Here is a 22,671-nt window from a genome sequence, read left to right on the forward strand (position 1 = left end):
AAGCTGAAGCCTGAAAGAGGGAACCTGAAGTTTGTCAGTGGAGGAGGACACCAGTCAGGAATGTTGACTGTGGCTTAAATTATATTTACATGTTTTCTTTTCTCATATTTATACTGATGTTGAAAGAGAAAGACTCTGAAAGAAATGCAGCAGGCTGATACATAAATAAACATGCAATGCCTGAGGATACACATAACACTTATGGCAGAGCTACTTATGCTAGTGCATAATAGATCATGGTGATGCCAGCTCCATCACAAGACGCACCAGGCTAATCCAATTATTTAAATGATTATATACTTTTTGCTGGAGTGGTAGACAAACACATAAAATATTGACATTGCTTCCATAAATATAATATGAAAAATAAGATTTGAAAATCGTTCCTACGAAACTCTCCTCTGCAAAGTCCCAATATCTTTATTCTTTGCAAAGAATGGAATCAATTTCCTGGAGCTGGGCTCCTGCACAACACAAAGGTCCACACAGCTCTCTTTACCTGCTGCAACTCCTATTAACATTAATGCGATGCACGCATGTGCATCTGAAGGGTAAATGCCCTGAAGTTTGCATGACAGAATCCTAGTGAAGTAGTTGGAAAAAGCAAATCACTGCACATGTATTCACACTTTCCCCTCCCTTTGCAGGAAATCCCACCACCACCACCTTGCCCCGCCCCCCCTCTGCCCCCCAACAGCACACACATTTCATCAGCCCACACTGTGGATAAAGAACCTGCTGGATTTTCTCATGGAAAGATAACATCTTGTTACACTCTAGGGATCTCCCAAATGGTTCCATCTCCAAGCATTCCTCAGAGTCTTCACCCTATAGGACTCTCAAATTGGCCACACATTTCTGTCCACCTAGTATTTCTTACCATCCCCAGCTACATCAAAGGGTGTGGCCCTTCCCACAGCAAATGTCCAAGTCGCCATATGTAAACTGCATGGAAAAGGAAAAAAAAAAAACAATCTTCACTGTTCCGTCACTTTTGTTTAAAAAATGGACTATTCTGTTCTCATGGACAGATGAAGATTCCAAAACGGCCTCGTAAAAATAACCTCTGAATTACTAGTTTCATACCAAACTACCAGTGAATCTGACCCAAAAAGGCAACATGGGAAGGACAGTAAAGAACAAGAATTAGGAAAATAAGAACCCATTAACTGAGACCAGTCCTGCACTGGTTAACGTCTGTGGCTGCTGACAGAGATATGTGTTTCATGGCGAGGCCAGAGTCTAAAATGAAAAAGACAGATCTTTAAACTCATTAAAAAACAAAAAAAAGATCAGCACGTCTGTCAGCTTGGTCCAGAAAGAGAGAAAGAGAGGAGGGACACAGCACTGGCAGGAACCTCCAATTCCTGACCAAACCCTCTTCCACACAATGCCTCCAGAAAGCAAAGGAACCGGGGCGGGAGCCAGCCTGACGCTGGCGGACAGACAGGGCTGGCCGCGCAGGATGTCGGAGCGCCAGGCGGCCGCGGAGATACCGGGCGTTCACACACCCGCCGGCCGGCTGTTTGGCTCTTCAGGTAATTAAACGAGGAAGCGGGGTGCTGGGGGCGGGCCTGACCCCGAGGCTCCCCGGCGCCCCGGTCTGCAGACCGACTTCCGCGAGAACCGCCCGGAGCATCAACACAGCAGCTCTCTCCTCCTCCCTGTCCGTTTCCTTCTGCACCTCTTCCTAAAGCTGACCCAGAAACACATCCTCTCCACAAAAACAGCCACACCAGGCTCGGAGCCTCTGTGTGCTGCAGAAACCTTTGTGCTGTTCCCTGCCAGGACCCTCCAAATTTTAAAAAGAAAAAAAAAAAAAAATGCCCTCATGGCAGGAACTTCGTCAAGATTCATCTAAGCCAAATCTAGGTAAAAACGGGGGCATCTTCAGCAAGATGTGTTATTCAAAAAGAATACTACCCCGCTAATCATGTGTCTTCGCTTGCACCCGATTAAAGTAGGAATCTTTACCCTCAGAAAGCTCCCCAAGAAGTCAGTCATTTTGATAATCCAGTTCACAAATCAAACACTGGTTGGATGGTATAATGAATACTGTTCTTTTCCGTTTTGATAACGAGCATTATGGTAAGCAAATACCACCTATGGTCTGGTTTATTATGTCTCATCCAAAATCTTAATTTTTTAAAAAACTCTAAAATGTTTCTTCTCTACAAAGAAAGTCACTAGGAAAACTCAGGAATGTTAAAAACAAATCCCTTAAAAGATAAGAAAGTAGAATACACACATTAAGTAATGATTAGAAACATATAAATAATATATTCTTTCTTCATCTCAGAATCCATAGAGTAAAATATTGGCTGAAAGAGACAGAGACCAAAAGAGAGATGAATACAAAAGCATGCCTGCTTGTCTGTGTTCAACACAAAGAACATTAAATGAAAACAACTGGCACGCTGCCAAATTCCTATAGAGGCAAAGAGATTCAAATAAATTGATTTCACGCATCACACTGACCTGGGATCAGTGTGCAGAGCTACAATAAGCTCAAAGCTCCATGTGGGGTAAAGCCCATTCATGCTATCAGACCTCTCAAACATGACCAAGAAAGACTAGAAATAAATGCAAATGCTCTCAAACCTCAGCAATTTTGCTTAAGAAAATAACTCTCTTCTTTTCCTAATAAAGATACAAATATCTGGAGGTACACAGCACCATCTAAATTAAACGTTTTTATTTTTAAAAACACAAGTGTGGCTTTTGAAACGCATACAGTATCTTAAAAGTGGTACTAATAAATATCCCATCCCATGATTCGAGCATAAATACAAACACTTTGCAACAAGTTTCCTGTGTCATAACTGCTTCCATTCTAATGCCCGTGCATCTTTTAGATGACCAGTTAATTTTTTTATATGACAAATACTGGAGCCCTTCCTTAACGGTTTATAAGAGCAAGCTCCTCAGGCTGGATACCACTCCTGACTGTCCCAAATCTGCCCAGTCCTCACAAAGACACACAATAACAAGCTGTAGAAAACTGAACATTATGCATATTTAGGATATGCTTTAAAATACTGGGGGAAACACAGCAGCACTTTCCCTTTACATAAGCCCCCACCGAAGCTGGTGACTGTCCCTAAGGCATCATTGCTCTCCTGGCCTCCCCAAAGACTCAGGCTTGTCTCCTGGTGACCCCCGCCTGGCTTCAAACTCATCACAGGGACCAGACTCTCTAGCACCACCCGAGGCCACTGGCGCTTACTGCCCCAACTGTTCACCAGCTCCTAGTTCTTTGTTTTTTCTGCTTCCAGATTACAACCCCAAGAATCCAATGGACTCCACGTTTTTTGTAAATTTAAAGTACGTGATTTCTGTCTCTCTCTACTTCTTGGCTCAACCCCATATTTATCTATATACACCCTCTACCATCACACAAAAAAAGAAAAAACTAGGAGTAAACTTTTCAATGCCACATGAAACATAAAGAAAACCCAACAGTTATCAAATAGGCAAAGACACACAATTAGATACATATATGCACATATATGTGTGTGTACATACATGCGTATATATACTGTGCGTGGACACACACATCATTTTAAGTATGCATACTCACACACAGAAGAAAGAGAGAGAGAAGAAACAGCAGGGTGTTTTTGATACCTGATGCTGAGGCTTGGCATTTGCATATTGTAACAAACAAAATGCATTAACTTGTTTTAAAATATGTCTCTGTCATGCATTTTTGCTTTAAATGTGAATCTTCCATGCTGCAATGGTCACAGAGATATGCCACGTGACCGGAAGAGAGCATGGTTAGAATGGTGTGGAGGTGGGTAAAGACCCTGACACTACATACCTGCAATACACGCTCAAGTTTTAAAATCCAATTTTATTTTCCAATTTGAAATCTGCACCTTATATATTTTGATCATACTGTTAAGCTGCATCCCCATACAGATACATAAGGCAGAAAGCAGAGAATTATATCCTCTGTGAAACAAAGTGCTTTCTTCTCATGGAAGATGAAGAGAAAGCAATTCTAAAGCAAGGGTTGCTGTTATTATTACCAGTTTGTTTCCTTTATGCTATTAACACCTTCCTTTCTACACTGGACTTGAGAAATCTTGTTGCTTTTTTTTTTCCTCTTGAATCTCCCTCCCACCGCCCACCCATTCCCACCCTTCTAGGTTACTAGACAGCCCCAGTTTGAGCTCCCTGAGTCATAGACCAAATTCCCATTGGCTCTCTATTTACATAGGTTAGTGTACATGTTTCCATCCACTCTCTCCATTTGTCTCACCCTCTCCCTCCTCTCTGGACTTAAGAAATCTAATCAACAAAAATTTGAGTTCTCAAAAAATTAATTTTTAGTAACAATAGTACTTTGGTAGGAAGACAGAAGCAGAAGTGAGAGATGGATGTCTCAGCTACTCAGTAGGCTGAACTCCTTGTCTTCTCTTTTGAATTCATGTCTCTCACTAATTACGGTAGAAGAACATCCTAACAGGACGATGGGGGAAATGAAGACAAATACAGACAGAAACTAAATCATGACTTAGGTTATCTCAAAGGAGTCTAGAACTGTACAGAGAATCATTTCACTTTCTCTGGACTTTCAACAACAAAACACCCTCATTTGCCAATACCTTCTCGGAAACTTGAAGAACAAACCAGTATGTCTTCAGAGGAACCGCAAGAGTAGATGTTATGTGTGTGCTGGAGGTGCGGGTGGGGGGCATCTGTGTTTCCAGAACACTGGCCATGAACGGTAAATATTTTGCTACCCTCTTTTCCATATAGTCAAGCAGGCAGTCACAGGACTTCAGAAACCCCCTCCGAATCACTGGAGTGCCAACCAGTATCATAGAACATTTGCGCTGCCTCTCAACCCTTCCTAGGCACGGTTTGTCTTTAGTCATCTGTACTTCTGTTCCACTCCACTAAGCCTGAAACAGAGCTGGCTGCTGGAGGCATCAACTCTCTGAAATTCATAATACAGGCCTGTCCTTAATTATTAAATGTTGCAGACTTTAAGAAGTCACTTGCCAACTGGGAAACGGTTTACATTTTGTTTACGGTTTTCCTAAAGTTAGATATCACTTTTTTTTTTTTTAATGTGTCTATGGACACATTAAAATAAATTCTGCTTAGAAAAGGACATTTACCCACAAGTTTTTTTTTTAATCCAAATCAAACAGAAGAAACAATAAATTGAATAGCATTTTTCCCTCTTTAGTCAACAAACTGTTTCAGAAAATACCATCTCTAGTTACAATAAACACAGAAATCATGGCATAGTTTTTACTCTTTAACTCCAAGTACATCTTATAACAGATGCATTACAAAACATGGCGAGAAGCACAGCAACAAGAAGAGGGGTAAAAACAAAATTGGTACTTAATCATTTGCTATCAAACAAGGATCTCACAGCCAATCCCACATCCAAAGATTTCAAAGACAATTTCTTAAAATATGTAATACAAATTTTTTTATCAACCGGCACTAGAAAAATAAAGGAAAATCTTTACAAGAATAATTTATTAGGGAAAAAAACACAAAAGATTAATTTTGGGCATGTAAGTAAATCACAAAGTCAAAATATTTGTCTGTTCCTTACCTTGACAATATTCAAAGTTCCCCTTTTTCCGGCAGTCACCTATTACTAAACTCAGTGCTCTCCAAGTGTTTCTTTTGACAGATATCATTCTCCACCAATCGCTCTGCTAATTTCCTCTCTCCTTTTCTGACTGGGACAGATATTATGTTCACCAGCCCAGAGATCAATCTTTTCTATTGACAACAACAAAGGGAAAAAAAACGCATATATCACAACCAGTCTGAAGTATTACACCCATCTACTTAAAATACTAGGCCAGTTTTGTTTAAGAAACAGATACAAGTCCTTCTAAATTTTAGAAAAATCCAAAACAACTCCCATTTTCTGATTCCCTCCAGGGCTCTAAACCCTCCAATCATCTGACTCAAAGCTGGATACTACTCTTCTTTCCTTAAGTTGGGTCTAAAACATACATACATCAATACCTTAAAAGAACACATTAGATTTTACCTGTTTTATTTTTTTAAAAATTAATCCGTCAGTTATAGTTTCTTTAGAAAATGATTTTAGACACTGCATTTTTTGTTTTATTTTTTTGGAATTTTACATGCAAGTTAAATCATATTTCCAAACAACGTGGTATCCCCATTGTTTCACTGTTCTGAAATTTACATACTGCCATCATTCCGAAACAACTGATAGCAGTGACTAATCATCTTTATGCAACCAACCAGTTTGAAAATATTAGTAACAACAATTGTTAGTGAATCGTTTCACCAAATAAACCAACTTCTACTACTTTTTATTTTTCCCTAAGCAGTCCAGATATTCTCATTTGTCCTGCTAGATCCGTCAGGCTTACCGTTCATTCATTCATTCATTCTCAAACGCCCACTATTTATTACTCACCCACTATTACTAGTACCACCACTACTCTGAATAGAACAAGTATTACTATTTAGTTCTAATAATCTATGAGATATAAATCTAGCACAATCATGCACATAAAGCAATAACTCAATAAATGTAAAAGAATAGATTTATAAAAGCAGTCTCAAAATATTACTAAGGCTATTACTGCCATTTTTTAAGAGACCAAACTATTCCCTAGAAATTGAAATTGCTGAATATACATGCTCTAATGGACATAAATAAGCAGATTCTATTATTTTTTAAAAAAGCAAACGCCCTTTATACACAATGACTCTTCTATCATGTAATCAGTTGTTTCTCATTCTTAATGGCAAAATTTAAATATATGTATATTGTAAACAGAAGATAAATAAGTGCTATTAGGAAAAAGAAGAAAATGGACACTTTCTTAGATTTGGGTATGATTTCTGATATTTAGTGCCTCAACAACTTCAACAAAAAGCACTGGAGAGCCCAATACAGTAAATCCTACCTGTGTGGGCCATATTGAACAATCTCCATTAAACAAATGAAGGAAGCCAAGTACATACAAATCCCCTAGAGTCTAAGTCTTTTTCCTCCTTCTCATGACTGCTAAACACCAGACTACTGTCTGGGTTTATTATCAAAAATTGTATAGTGGGTCTCAGTTTTGAGGCACATAAAACTACCATGTGGATAAACTTTTATAAGATAAATCTCTCAATTATAACTGATCTCCCAGTATAGAATATTTTGTTTCACTTTTTAACTTCCCATGTGTCTGTTTTAATCAGAGTATTCTGAAGTGAATGGAGAAAAGTTGGCAGGAAGATAGTGTTACAAAGTATTTCAAGGGTACATGTTTTTCTTAAATGTTAACATGGCACAGATATACATTCAGGCACAGATATACATTCAGGTAATGCACAATGTAAACCTCAGTTACCCCTGAGGATTCTTCCTACTCAACAGTTCTTACATATGAAACATTATACCACAGAAAATAAGATAATTCACCTAAAAAAAAAAGAGGGGGCACTTCAAAATAATGATTGGAATATTACCTTTGTGCTTCATACCTCCAACACAATAAATGATCTTTTGATATAAAATAACAATAAAATGAGTAACGGTAATGAGTACTAAAGAATACACATTCAGATTATTTGTGATACTTACACACTAAAGTCTATATCACATGCAACTGAAATTTCTCTATCTTTAATATTGCTTTGTTCCAATCCTCGGCCATTAAATCTGCAAAAATCTCATTATGAAGCAAACATACACTGAGACCAGTTTAAAAGCTAAACTCTACCAAGAGTAGAATGCCTCAAACAATTTGTAGTTCTACAAGAGTGTTATTAAAAAGGCTCAACATGTTGTATTACCATGGAAATTGTGGAAAACATACATTCCCAAACAAATATTACTTTTTCTCAATGGTATGAAGTAATGAAAACCACATGTGTAAATCTGCGATCCGTGCAGTAGTTCAAGCTGCAGCTAATAGAAAATACAGAAAGTGAACTCTGCTATATAAAGGATTCTTGTTACAGAAATATAATGTGAAAACCAGATGCAGACAGAAAATCTTAATCACAGATGGGAATGTAATCACTGGCACACAGAATACTTTTTTGATCAATCTTAACCATATGTGCAATGTATTTATTTTCTAAGGAATGCAATAACTTGAGAGAACCTTCTATTTGAATTCAGTTAACCTCATATTTATAATGCTTTTATCTTACTCCCCCATCCCTTCAATGTGTACACTGAGCCAAGGTTTTAAAAGGAAGAGTTGCTGGCCTTGGCAAATCCTTCTTGTATCAGTTTATCTTTCAAAGTTTTAATAGGATGTAAAAGACTACACACATCAGACTCAACCTCAAAAGCGATCAAGTGCAATTCCCCATTTCTGTGTTTCTCAATCACTGCCAGGAATCCTTTCACTGCCTAAACACATTTCTCTTTAGAATTACATCAACACTTGGGGCATTTTTTCCCTTAGTAAATAAGACACAGCTATTTCAAAAATGAGGATTTAACACACCTCTTTTTATCAGTCTGAAGTGAATCAACTCTTAATTTTTCTGTTTCCTTTTCACAAAAACATCTTGTAACATAAAGACCGTCCCTTTACTTTAATAAAAATACAATTAGTTTTCTGCTCCACAAAAGGAACCCGCAATATCATAACCGACTTAGAAAACATTTTATCTCAGTAAGCACAGCCCCTAGTACTGGGCTGTAGCCTACACCTGTCAAGGCCTCCACAGTCTCATTTGTAGGACAATTCTGTATCCCCCTGGTTTGAAACAGCCTCACTTAGGACTACATTCAACTTCTAACAGGAAGTGATTGGGACACTGTTATTGGGGTGTCCCTCATCAGAGGTCACATGAACTAAATTTCAAGACTCCAACTGCACAAGATTCCTTAAGCTTCTATGACACATACTCATCCTGAGTCTCCTTCTTTCTTCTAACTATTCACCCCCTGATATATTCATAGAAACACATAGTCCTTCTTCTCGCCTCGTTCTGACATTCAAGACCCACCATGATTTGGCACAAATCTGCACCTTTTCAGCCTCTGCTCCATCCATCCCCTTAGAGGGTGCAGCTCTTCAGTGGATAAACTCCCACAGAATGCAACATCTCATCTTTATGGATTTGTCCATTAACTCCTCCAGACTAGTGGATGACTAGCTTCTTCTCAACTCCGGTTTCCCTCAAGTGTGACCTCAGAGATGGTTTCCCTCCCGTCCAAAGTAAAGTCTCTCCACGACCAGCAACACCGCCCACCATTCTCTCCAACATTGGTTTAATTGTCTTCATTGCATTTAACACTACGGTGAATAATCTTACAACTGTTTCTATTGTATGCCTTGTACTCCTCAACTATAAGGTCTATTACAGCAGGGGTCTTGTCTGTTTTGCTCATTACTCTATCTTCCAAACTTAAAACTGTACTTGGCACCTAAAGAGAATGAAAGAAATGAATCCCACCTAATGAAATGCTATAAAGGTCCAATTCACACCCAATGACCATCACAGACATTTCCGTGACCACTCTCAAGGCCTACGATCATTCTTTCTTCTTTAAACTGTAACAGCATTTATGGTCTATATCAGGCTGGGCAACCTTTATCTTCCAGATACTGTTCATATGAGCCCATTCCCATCAATACTGTGCAAACACAGGCCGCTACGGACATCACGCAGCGCATCCACAGCGAGAAGCCAGCCCTTCCTCCCAGAGGAAGCGCTAGGGAACCACGGTTAAGGACTGCAGGTAGCATTAAGTCCATCCAACCTCTAAGGTTGTTACGCACAGACTTATCCCCCAGTTGAGTTTACCAGGTGGGTTTCCTGCTCTGGAAAGGGTCCCATCTTATTCTCCTTCTGTCTTCAGATCTTACCTTGATGCAATATACGCATTTTGTTGTAACGGCCATGAGAGGGGCCAGGTTTAATCAACAGTCTTCAAGGCCAGTGCCTGACTCATAGAAGGAGTTCACTCAATACTGGCTGAGAGAACAAAGGAATAAAAAATAACTTATACCATCTTGTCTTTCTTCCAGCTTCTTCCTCTTATTGTCATAAAGCACCATCTTAAAATACTTTAGATATAAAAGATTAAAAAATTAAACAGAAGGCAGGTGACCGATCTATGAATTATTTTTAGTCAAGGTGACAACATAGGATGATCAATAAGTTAACAAACCAGGCAACTGAAAATAGTAGGAAGCTCCAAAATTTCTCCTCTGCTATAGATATAATCTTCAATAAAATAAAACCTCCCAAAATGACTGTTCCTTACCTACACTGACCACTTAGAAGCCCACTCCACACAGATGGACTGGAATCTCAGGTCTTAACACTTACGAGCTATTTGACCTTGAAACAAGTCACTTAACCTTTCCAAGCTTTAGATGTAAATCTCTACAACAGGATGATTATACCTAACTCACCAGGATGAAAGAAGAGATAATCAATTGAGAGCAGAAAGGAGGCAATACCTATTTTAATTTTATCATTTAAAGCATTAAAGCACTAGGTCACTATTCAAAAATGACCTAGTGTAATCACAAAATCTCTTCCGAAAGTCACTGCTGTGCTAAATTATAATCAGTCAACAATACCAAAATATGTGGATGTAAGCTGCAGGTCCCTAAACATTTTGCAGTGGAAAAAAATAAAGAAATAACCACAAGCTAATGTTTTGTGATTCTTTTCCTCATCTAATTTCATCTGTGGAAGATCACCTAGAGGATAAGCAAAGAGAGAACCAATTATTTCCAAAGATTGGTTTCTCCAAATAAAGGCATCTGTTCCATCCCGGAAACATACACATAAAAGAAAAACAAGACTTTGAAAGTATATGCATTCGTGGTTGATGGCCACATGGCTAAAAAAAAAAATCTGTGATTGTCCAACTGCAAATATGGTCTGGTTGCTGCTGTTCCTCAACAGCTGATATCTCTCTCTCTCCTTTCTTCCCTTTCTTTTCTCCCTCTCTTCTTGCCTCAGAAACGTGTAGAGCTGTTGCTATAGTTCTGTACTCCAAATGGTAACTTTTCTAAGTACAGTGAGAAGTTTTGACAATTTTCCATTTTAATTCCCACCTGCAGTCTCTGTGGCTGGCCCTGTCCACAGGTAAAATGAATGGGATGTTAGGATTTAAAGACTTCCAGCGAAGCGGTAGTGAGCTCTAGAACAGAGAAGCCTGGGAGTCAGAAAATCCTGGTTCAGACCCCAGCCCACCACTCACGCAGGGTGATCTTGGGCAAGCGAGGAAGCCTCTAGGAGTGACTTGCAAACGAGCTCACTCACAGGTGAGTATTAAATAAGGCAACATGTGAATGTCACTCCCTGAAGGCATTCACTGGACCTCCTCCACACATACATCTGGCAAATTGAGAGAGAGAGGGAGAAGGAGTTAGAGTATTCGGGAGCAGTTCTCAGCTGAGATCTGTCCAGAAAACAGATATGGCAACCCAAGGAAGGACCAACAGGAGCCCCTGGCACCTAAGGGGTCAAAGGGGGACTTGGAAGAAGGAAAGCTGGGAGTCACAAAGATGGTTTTTAGCTGATCCAAAGGACAGTTCCAGCTCAGAAATATGTCCATGCATACAACACTCTGTGTATAATTTCGGGGAGCTCATCCTTTACAGAAAGTACAGTTATGAGCCATACGGTAAAAAAAGAAATAAAACAGGTTAAAATATGCATTTATGAACACGCAGGTGACGTAAGCACTTCAGTTTGCCCAGGGCTGCTATACATGGGGGTGCTTTTCGGTTGCTAAAACTTAAAGCTAAAATATGGTGGCAATAAACTGTACATTCTATGATATGAGAACACAATGAAAAGGGAGCAAGGGGGAAAGGGACTGGGAAAGAGATGACATGATCTTGCAAACAAAGATTTCACTTTGGTCTTAGCAATGAAATATTTGAGGACAGTATTAAGTAAATAACTGGAATTCAAGGCAGGAACTTTCACCAAATATTTAATAAAGCATCAAAAAGTACCCCCAACTGTTCCAAGCTCCTACCTTTAAGGAGTTTACAGATCAGGAGAGAAGTCTGAATCACATGGATAGCAGAAAAATGTTAGATGTGATAAATTCTATCTTTGAAGAAAAGATAGAAGGTATCTTCTTCAAGGAGATCAAACCAGGCCATCCTAAAGGAAACCAGTCCTGAATATTCATTGGAAAGAATGATGCTGAAGCTCCAATACTTTGGCCATCTGATGTGAAGGACTGACTCATTGGAAAAGACCCTGATGCTGGGGAAGATTGAAGGCAGGAGGAGAAGGGGAAGACAGAGGATGAGATGGTTGGATGGCATCACTGACTTGATGGACATGAGTTTGAGCAAGCTCTGGGAGTTGGTGATGGACAGGGAAGCCTGGCGTGCTGCAGTCCATGGGGTCACAAAGAGTTGGACACAACTGAGCACCTGAACTGAACTGACTTGAAGAATAGAGTTCATGGAAACTTGAATAGTTTCATTAGCAAGACAGGAGAGCACAAAGTGGATTCCCTGTAGAAACAAGTCTTAATTAAGGCTGAGGTGAGGAAGGCTAGCAAATCAGGGGCACTGTCTAACTTGAACATCTGTATATCCCCCAGGTATTAAACAGGACCACACTCTCCATTAAGTATTTGCTGAGTGAAGGTGACTAAGAAGGAACAGCCACACAGAGGGGAAGATCCTACAGGGGGCTTCCAGAAGAGAGTGGTGACCAGTTGGAGAGTGGTCAAGTCAGATGCCAAGTACAAGCAAGTCTTTCTGAAATGATACTGTGCTTCACACACATCATCTCACGCAATCCACCTGACAACCTTATGGGTCATGCCATTATTATCCAGCTGAGAATTATTTCAAGATGAAGAGTATGAGTTTCAACAAGTGGCAAAGCATTGGGGAGTTGGGTCACTCTACTTCTCCACTTGACTGCTTTCTAGTAGAGAAGAGAAGGGTATCACCTTCCCCAAAGGAAGGGCAGAATCCCAGAACCATCCATCCCAAGCTGATGCTACAGTCTCTAACTTTACAGTGAGTAAAACAGCTACGAGGTCTGCAAAACACTCAAAAGACCAAGAGACATGCAACAAAAATTCTCCTTCCAACCCCCAACGCCTCAGCCTCACTTTCTTCCCATGGTGCAGTGCAAGCCGCTCAGCTGTGTCCGACTCTGTGACCCCACGGACTACACAGTCCATGGAACTCTCCCGGCCAGAATACTGGAGTGGATAGCTTTTCCCTTCTGCGGGGGATCTTCCCAACCCAGGGAGCGAACCTAGGTCTCCCGCATTACAGGAAGATTTTTTACCAGCTGAGCCACAAGGGAAGCCCAAGAATACTGGAGTGAGTAGCCTATCCTTTCTCCAGTGGATCTTCCCGACCCAGGAATCAAACCGGGGTCTCCTACACTGCAGGCGGATTCTTTACCAACTGAGCTATGAGGGAAGCCCCTTCTTCCCATAAAGCAAATACGATTATCAGATTCACATGCACACTTCTCCCACAAGTGGAAGCTTTTGTATTACTTTTGCACTACCTTTTTTGTACAAAAGTACCATACTATATATACATTGCTCCCTGCTTTTTTCATTTCACAGTATTTCTCAGGAATGATTCCATAGTAACATATATAAATTGGTCTCATTATTTTAAAAACTACAGTTTGGTTACAGAGGAAAAAAGTCTTAAAGATTCAATTCTGACAGCTTTTATCCACAAACTCTGATTTCAGTTTAAGTTCAAAGTGTAAAAAGAATTGCCAGTGTTTTCAGATTCAACAATACTAAACAAAGCACGGTGAAAGTCCCTGAAATAATATTATATTGGTGAACCAGACCCTGAAAGTCCTACATTTTGTTGTTGTTGTTTCGTCCAGTAACTAAAATTCTTTAAATAGGGGGGACAATTAACAGAGAGCAATTTAATCACAAGAATTGAATACTGCCCCTTAACATACAAAAGGGATTCCTTTACTTTTCCAATAGGAGGCCTGCATTCTAAAACAAAAGATTGTGATCCCACACATGGTAGTATTTTGTTTACAGTCTCCTGATTGTGAAATACACAAAGATGAGTGTATCAATTTTAGTAATATTTAAATTCATTTTTGTTCATCTAATTTAATGTGTATTTGGAAAATGTCACTGTGTGAAAAAAGTATTTGATCTGCAGACAAAGATTGGAGCACTGAATGAATGAAGGTAGGTTCAAAGGCTCCCTTGAAACTCCTATCCCCCAAGAATACTGAGGAGAGTCTCAGACACACTGCTGTATAACAAGCACAGCCTCCACCCAGCCATCAACTCCCCTTTGACTCCTTACTCTCTGGTCCCTGCCTTCTCTCCTTTACATATCAGAATTGAAACAAATTTTTATAAATTATTCCCTAAACAAAAGTCTAATGCTTGAGATACTTAAAACAGACAGGCTAATCTGGTGGAAAGTTAAAGGTCCAGATCCAGCCCTCCTGATCACATTTTATTCTACCAGGTAGCCTGCAAAATGGAAGAAAACTCAAAAAACAGTTTGAAATCCATGCAAGGAGCCAAAGCACAGAGGGAGCCAAGTCCCAGGACAATCAGTAATCTATCCTCCATGCAAGCACTACTCTTTAAGGAAAATCTACCAAGTGACAGCCCCATTAACATTTCCCAAAGTAGCTGGACCACAAGAGATACCCAGTTGGGTTCTGAGGCTGCTTTCTGGAGGCTGTGACTGTATGAGTCTATGAAGGGTAAGTAAACTGTCCTTTAAACACTGATAGCTCAGTTGGTAAAGAATCCGCCTGCAATGTGGGAGATCCCAGTTCAATTCCTGGGTCAGGAAGACCCCCTGGAGAATGGGTAGGCTATCCACTCCAGTATTCTTGGGCTTCCCTTGTGGCTCAACTGGTAAAGAATCCACCTGCAATGTGGAGACCTGGGACCGATTCCTGGGTTGGGAAGATCCCTGGAGAAGGGAAAGGCTACCCACTCCAGTATTGTGGCCTAGAGAATTCCATGGACTGTACAGTCCATGGGGTCACAAAGGGACAGGACTGAGCGACTTTCATTTCCCTTCACTGCCCAAATTCTGGCAAGCTAAATACAATGGACATCGAATCTGGGTGGTCCTCACTTCCCCCTCTCTAAATTCAGCCATATCCAAGTACTAATTATTTTTCTTTGCAATGTCTCTAGCATCTGCCTCGGAGAAGGCAATGGCACCCCACTCCAGTACTCTTGCCTGGAGAATCCCAGGGACAGGGGAGCCTGGTGGGCTGCCGTCTGTGGGGCTGCAGAGAGTCAGACACAACTTAAGCGACTTAGCAGCAGCAGCAGCAGTATCTGCCTATTCCTCCTTGTCGCACAAACCCATTTCTGGCCTTTTTTCTACAAATATCTAACATCTAAACTACTGCAAAGTCAGTTCCCTACCTGGCCTTGGTCTTCCCTCATTCCATCCACCCCAATCTGGCCCACCAGAATCAGACCAATTCTTCAGAAACACTTTGCCTGGGTCCATGATTTCCTGTTGCCTTTTTATTTTTCCTGCCCTGGTTTTACTAAGGTCCATTTCACCATGGCATTCTTTGTTCAAGTGACAGATATACACTACCAGGGGTGAAACAGACAGCTGGCGGGAAGCTGGTGTAAAGCCCAGGACCCTCAGCTGGGTGCTTGGTGACAAGCTAGACGGTGGAACAGGGGCCAGGATGGGAGGGGGTCCACGTGGGAGGGGACACATGTGTACATGTAGCTGATTCACTTCCCTGGACAGTGGAAACTAATGCAACGTTGTAAAGCAATTATAGTCCAATTAAAAAAAAATCCAACTAGAAAACCTAATATATAGAGCATCCGTGATAAAGAACAGAACTATTCTGGTTTCACGGTGCCAAGAGGATGAACAATCAGGGCAGCCTCCACACCACCTCCCAATCCGAAGGGGTCCCACTGGACACAGAAGCTTTTTTAAACTTCTGGTTTACTGAGAAGACAAAGCTTAAATCACATGCCTGGTAGTCCAAACATTTATGATCTTGCTGCTTATTTCCCAAGCCTCACCCAAGGGTCCTCTTCGCTGGATCCACGTTAATTTATTCTCTCTCTACCTCTACCCACCCCACCCAACACACCTCTCCCAAGACCGTTTCCAATCACCATTCTTACTTTATAACTGCCCACAACCCCATTACAATAACATTGCCTTGATAAATCCTACCTCTCTTAAAACAAACTTAAAATTTCAATTCACTCCGAAATCTCATTTATTATACCATTTAACCAGCAAGTAATAAAGCCTCTTCATCTTCTGTAGCTATTTGATTTGTCCTGAGTGGGTTTATCATTCAGTGGGAACTGGGTCTACTACCTGTTCTGTGTCTCTAATGCAGAAAGCATTTGTGATAAAGAACAGAACTATTCTGATTTCACAGTGCTAAGACGATGAACAGAAGGGCCTGAATCCGAGCTGGGCAGCCTCCACGCCACCTCCCAATCCTATGGCAGTATATGGAAAAGTACTGCTACTTTATCTCAGGTTTACAACCAAAAACAAAAACCTTAATTTTCTTTCAAATATTCTAAAAGGTTTCATTACCAAGGCTACCCAAACAACATATGCCTTTAAGACAGTCAAATTAGCTTTAATGGGTTGCTCACTTTATTGCTTCTCATTTATGTTTCTCTCTGATATTTTACACCCACTTTCTCTAGCCGACTCAAAGCCTGACGTGGATAAGTCAATGGTGACTGATCACATTTACTTTCCATTTAGACCTGAAGGCACCTAACCTACCCTGATTCAAACAAAAGGATCTGAATTCATTCTCCACATTTGCTTCCCATCAGAGGTCAAGTGTGGATATCATTTCTAAATAAACCTAGCTAGAGATGAGGATGAAAATGTGTGACAGGTAGGCAAAGAGGTTTGGCAATAAAGAATACTTGCCTGACACATGATAAAAGTTACAGAATTCTAACATCACTTGAAAAGAACACTTTCACAGGAAAGAAGGATTACTATATCAGTCTGATAAACACCACAGTTTCAGGCCCAATATCATCTGCTGTTCTTCCCAGCTGTGTTTGCTCATCACTGTGTACATAACATATGCATAGATTCAGAAAATAAACTAGCAGTCTTTCATGACCTGTCTTACAGCTCACATCTCTCTGTATCTTCAGGTTAGGGGAAGGAGTGTAGTACCTCTAGTTTTAACAAAGTGGAGCAACCAGCTTCCTAAGACCTTGTATTTAAAGCACAGTTTGCACCACGCTTACCACAACGTTCAGAGGAGATGACGTCCCAATTGCTAATATTCCACTTGCCAAGTTAGATGTGCATTTGAAATGCTCTCAGCAATGCTGCTGCGCTAGCTTCCTGGCACAACCCTGAAGCCAGTCTTTGCAGGTACCATCATCTACTTTCCTAATACCTCTCTGATCTCCTACCTGCGCGTCCCCAGGTATACTCCCCACAAGGCCTAGCAGAAGGGACGTCCCAAACACTAACATCAGCTACTTTTCTCTCGGGAGCTCTAATAGAGCTGGCCACAGCTAAGCTCAGCAGTGGTCTGGCAACGTCTCCTCTGTCATTAGTGACCCCGAAACTCTGGATAGCTTATCTTTAGACAAACTGCCACTACATCCCCTGGTCACATTTTCTCTATTATTTCTCTGATGCAGTGTTCAATTCAGTCAAGTCAGGTCTCAACAGTTCACTGCATCCATACTTTTAAGACATTCACCTTTGTGGCAAAGAACTTGAATTTGGCCTCCCACCAAATTTCAAATGCCAATGCAAAAACTTTCTACACCAATGAAGCAACAGTGGTTCCTGTGATTTCCATTTCTAGGGACAAATGAACCTGCTGTAACTTCCATGTCCTTCCTCGTAAACAGCAGAAGTTTCCACTGCCATCCTGAATGATGACAAAGGGCTTAATCAAATCAGAAGTATAACAGTGTAATAGTATAATAGTGAAACTAGTGTAATAGTTCCTAAATTCCAAAGAAATCCAGCCCAGGTTCACAATTAGTAACTTCACAAATTAGGATTAAACTTTTAACAAGGTCCATTTTTTAAGTCAAAGTACAAAAATCAGGGTCATTGGTAGTCACTGGGATCTCCATCACTTTTAGAAGCGACAGCAGACTGTTCCTTCAGACAACAGTTTCTTGGTCTTTTGCACTTAACATCTGATTCCTAGGCAAATGATAATGTGCTTTGATTGGTTTAAACAAGCTATTACTTACCAGGTTCTCTCCAAAAATAGTTTAAAGAGGTCATTTTCTAAATTTCCAAGTGACTAGGGTCCAAACCTTGAGACTGTGGGGTGCAGGAAAAGCCCGGTAAGCACTAAAGTGAGCCTTTAGTCCCTCAGCCCTGGCCCCAGGCACCAAGTTCACCTTAGGTGAGGTGAGGGGCAAGTATACAGGCTGTTTTATTTGTGCAAGACCTAAAATGTTTCAGTTCCTTCTCACTCTGTAGAAAGATTCTTTCCTCCATCATTCACCTCCGAAAGGACTGTAGTAACAACTAAAATCTCAGACAATCATCTGAGATCCAGGATGGCTAGGAGAAAAATGACACACTCTTTCCCACACCTCTTCTTCATAACAAAGAACAGTGGGGAGCTGAGGACATTCTGCACTGATTCTATTTCCCAGTGATATGCAGATTAGTAGTACCCCCAATTCAGAAGTGAAAATATATGGATTTTTTTTTCAATTCCTGAAAGCCTACTCGTAATATGCTATGTAGACCTGTGTAGGTGAGAGCTGAGAAGCCTTGTGATCAAAGGGTCTGCCCATCACTTGCTCCTGAGGCTGGAGTGCACCCGAGCACTCCAGTAGCAAGTCAGTGACCGAACTGGAAGGGGAACCTCAGTTTGCCTGTGCTGGGGAAAGCCCACACACGAGGTCCTTCATTTCATAACACAGTGCTTTATGCTACATAATCAGTTACAAGTTCAAGATGGTCCAGACTCCCTCTCCTCTTAGTCATGACGAGGAAGTGGACCCAGATGTAGAGTGACCAAGAGACGCCTTGTAGAGTGCCTGAGATGGGTCAAGCCACAGGGACTAAGAACACTGAGCAGAAGACTGCTCTGGAGTGCTGAATGAGACCAACAAAGGGAGAGGTCCCAAGGCCGTGTACAGCAGGAAGGTGGCATTCTGATGAGAGAACAGTATTTAGTCATGGATAAACCTGCATCCGGAGGACGAGGGACACAGAGTGCATAAGTGTGCTACGTCGCTTCAGTCGTGTCCAACTCTTTGCGATCCCATGGACCGTAGCCCACCAGGCTCCTCTGTCCATGGGATTCTCCAGGCAAGAGTACTGGAGTGGGCTGCCAAGTCCTCCTCCAGGGGATCTTCCTGACCCAGGGATCGCACCTGCATCTCTTATGTCTCCTGCATTGGCAGATGGTTCTTTACCACTAGCGCCCCCTGGGAAGAGGCATACAGAGTGGCATGCATTTGGGCATATCCTAGGATATCTGCTGGCCAGGAGCCTACTCTGATTCCTAGTTTGGGGGCAAGGGCAAATGTAAGGAAAACAGTGGACGTACAGATCATGACTGCTGAAAAGCACAGAAAGCCCAGTATTCAGAGAATATGTCTCTGCTAGAACTCGGAAACAGAGCAGGTAGTTAAATTTGGGGAACATAAGGAAACCTCAGTTTTCCAAGTTGGAGCAAAAGGTCAAAGCAGAAGAGCAACTAAAGCTAGTTTTAGAGTGGTGGACTATACCTCTTTGAAATGAAGAAAGTGAAATACTGGTTAATCATTTCCTTAAAATCAGTGATGACACTATATGTGAAGGTGAGTGCCAGGCTCACAGTAGGTCTCTAACATCTGTCAGCTCCTCTACTTTCTCCCAAGATGAACGACTAGGTGACAGCCCTGGAACGCCCAGAGCACACTCAGTCGTCGTCAAAGCCCCGGGTTAAAAGATGAACGCATCTAGTCAATCACATTCCATAAGGCACTGGGAGGTGGTCAGATTGGTGGACACACGACAGGAAAGCTTTACATCTGTACTCTCCACAGTCAACAAGAGCTGTATCCTAGAGGCCCCATTCACCCAAGTACAGACTTGTCTTAGGGACCCTGGCCAATATGAAGCCCACGAAAATCAACCCGTTTCATGAGTTCCTTTATACAGGTAACCTCAATTAGAACTATCAAAGCAGAGGGATTTTAAGTAGGTCTCTTACAGTATAGTGGGTGTAAGCAAGACTGATGGTTTTAAGCGTTTTCAAACAAGAGTATCTCACACCTTAAACCTCAACCACAGGGCATTACCTTCTCAGCGGTTCTGATATAAAAGCCTGAACATCACTTGATAAAGTATGGACATTCTGAAGAGAGTCACAGGAAGCTCTTCTCTGTTCATGTCATATAAGGTACTAAGGTTTCAACACCGATTGTTCGACACAGAAACAACACACTAGAAGATCATATACAAAATGATGGGGCTGTGTCTGTGAAATAAACTTTCTTCACTGATACATGACTCAGGTAACATTTCTTGAGAGTGGCAAAGTGCTTGGTGCTATACCAGCGAATATACCCACCAAGGAATATACCCAGATATCTGAAATTATGCCAGCAACAACATGCCACAACTGGGCTTCAAACTGGGAATTACATTCTTTGTAAGAATTATTCTCAGTTGTACATGTGATCACAAGTATATACAATGTTGTTCTTCAAAAAACCTCTTCTTTTGATTGGTGTGATTGGTGTTTCAAAAGAAACATTTGTTAATATCAAATATGCTAATGTGTCACAGTGTCTGTTTTCCCTTGTATCCATTCTGAAGATATTCTCAGTTTATCTTTGAAGAGTGAGTGTGTCTAACAATTGAAGTGTGAAGGTACAAGCTATATTCCCTCTAATTGATCCAAAGCAGTGATCAGGTCTCACCCTAGACAAATTACTATACCACAAGTCCACCCAACTGCAATTGTGGATGGAGTCAATATTAAACCTGATCCAAATTTTATAGGTCTTCCTTCTACCTTAATTCTCTATGTCCAGTTTTGCATGACTAGTACTGCCATTTATTTTCTTTCTGTAGGGATTAAAGTATTATTTTTATTATTGCTATTCATGTTAGAGTTCTTTTTAATTAATATTGAGTAATTTTTTAAACATGTCTTTCCTAGAAACGTCACTAGTAAATGCATCCAATTTTTCTCTAATGTGGTGCTTTCCCTGTCCATAAAACTTATTTGATTAGCAGTACTATAGAAGCTAAAGCTTTTGTATGCAGGCACTCAAGCATAATTTAATCATTTTATTTAAGCATGAAAAAATTATTCTGAAAGCCCTGTTAGGTAAAATATCCCTGATTAATTTAAACTTACATTTACAGGTATATTAAAGGTGAAATAAATCACGGAATGCCCAGTATGCAATGGAATAGTGTTAACTTTGTTATAATAGTCAGCAGTAAGTTAAAAATTGCAGTATTCGAGAATGTAAGGAATAACTCTCTCAATTTAACTGCATTTAAACAGGTTACTTTAAAATAAATTTTGTTCTATGTGAAACCATTTTACAAGGATTTCCACCTATGGAAATCTCTTTCATAGTCAAACGAGATGAGGTCCTAATTGCATAATACCATTTATCTGCTGAGGATAAAAGTGCCAACAAACGAAAATGCACATTAGGCAAGAGATTGTCAGAATAGAAAATTGTCTTTTTTATTTTTTTAATTTTTTTTGTTTTTTTTTTGTTTTTAAATAACCCACTCACATTAACAAAAGACGGCAGTAGCTTCCAAATTATAGGCTGTTATTTTTAGTGGAAGTAGTTCAATATTCATATTGGAGCAGATGTAGCAGTTTAACAAAACAGCTCTTCAAATCCTGCACAAATTGAAAACAGGAAAACTGATTGCATTTTCTCTTATCACTTTCCTTTTCTGAATTGACACTTTTGGCCTTCTGAAAATTTACACATGGCTTTCATCTCAACAGCACCTGCTGATCAAACAGAAACCTAACATTTTCATGAAAATGGTATAAAGGACTAGTTTTGTTCTAAATGTTGTAAAGGGCATCAGTTGCCTAACCTGATGACAAGAACTGCTGGGTATAAGGCATATTCATAATAGTTTTATATTTTCACTAAACTTTAAAAAATACATTAAGTCCCTTCTGGTTTCTTCCATGTTCACTTTTCATACAATTCAAATTTCTTTGATTCAAGGTCTGCCTAAAATCTAGTTTTATTACGCAAAGACTATGCAAAATGTGTAAAAGGGTAGATTACACTAAGACATAGAACACTGAGTATTTTCTCTGTCACTGCTTAGAATACACATGTGTATCTATACATACTGCTTTCTATTCAGTCACATGAATGTAAAATATACACATTCTGCTTTCATATTCCACCCACAGAAAAAGGAAAGCCAGACCCTATTTTTGAAGGGGACTTACACATTTCTTTAAACAGATACAGATTTAGCAGGTGCTTGAATACCCCCAACTGGAGAAAAATGGATGTCACCTGAGCACAAACTATCTAAATGATTCAATGTAAATATCTCTGGGAAGGTAAAGCTTGAAAATGGGTATTCTTACATGTAAAATACAAGGACTGATAGCTAAGTAGCTCCTCAGATTTTCAAATAAAAGTATATCACGTATTTATCTGGTACACCTGATTCTAAGTAAAATTAAAGATGTCCCTAAGAAATGTTCTCT

At 40.4% G+C, this 22,671-nt stretch overlaps 1 protein-coding gene across 7 annotated transcripts in view; it reads right to left on the bottom strand.

Moving 5' to 3' along the window:
• RUNX1T1 (RUNX1 partner transcriptional co-repressor 1) overlaps nt 1-22,671 on the bottom strand; it is a 153,493-nt gene that overhangs the window by 121,609 nt on the left and 9,213 nt on the right. For 2 of the 7 annotated variants that reach the window (XM_070382937.1, XM_070382939.1), the window contains exon 2: nt 5,585-5,757. The exons of 3 other annotated variants lie outside the window; for them this stretch is intronic. In XM_070382937.1, coding sequence (XP_070239038.1) covers nt 5,585-5,672 — 88 coding nt within the window. In that variant the 5' untranslated portion in view covers nt 5,673-5,757. Of the gene's footprint in view, nt 1-5,584; nt 5,758-9,845; nt 9,980-22,671 lie in introns of those variants that run through there. 2 more of the 7 variants (XM_070382938.1, XM_070382942.1) reach the window with 2 other exon arrangements.

This window comes from Bos mutus, chromosome 14 (assembly GCF_027580195.1).
Source record: "Bos mutus isolate GX-2022 chromosome 14, NWIPB_WYAK_1.1, whole genome shotgun sequence".
NCBI lineage: Eukaryota > Metazoa > Chordata > Mammalia > Artiodactyla > Bovidae > Bos > Bos mutus.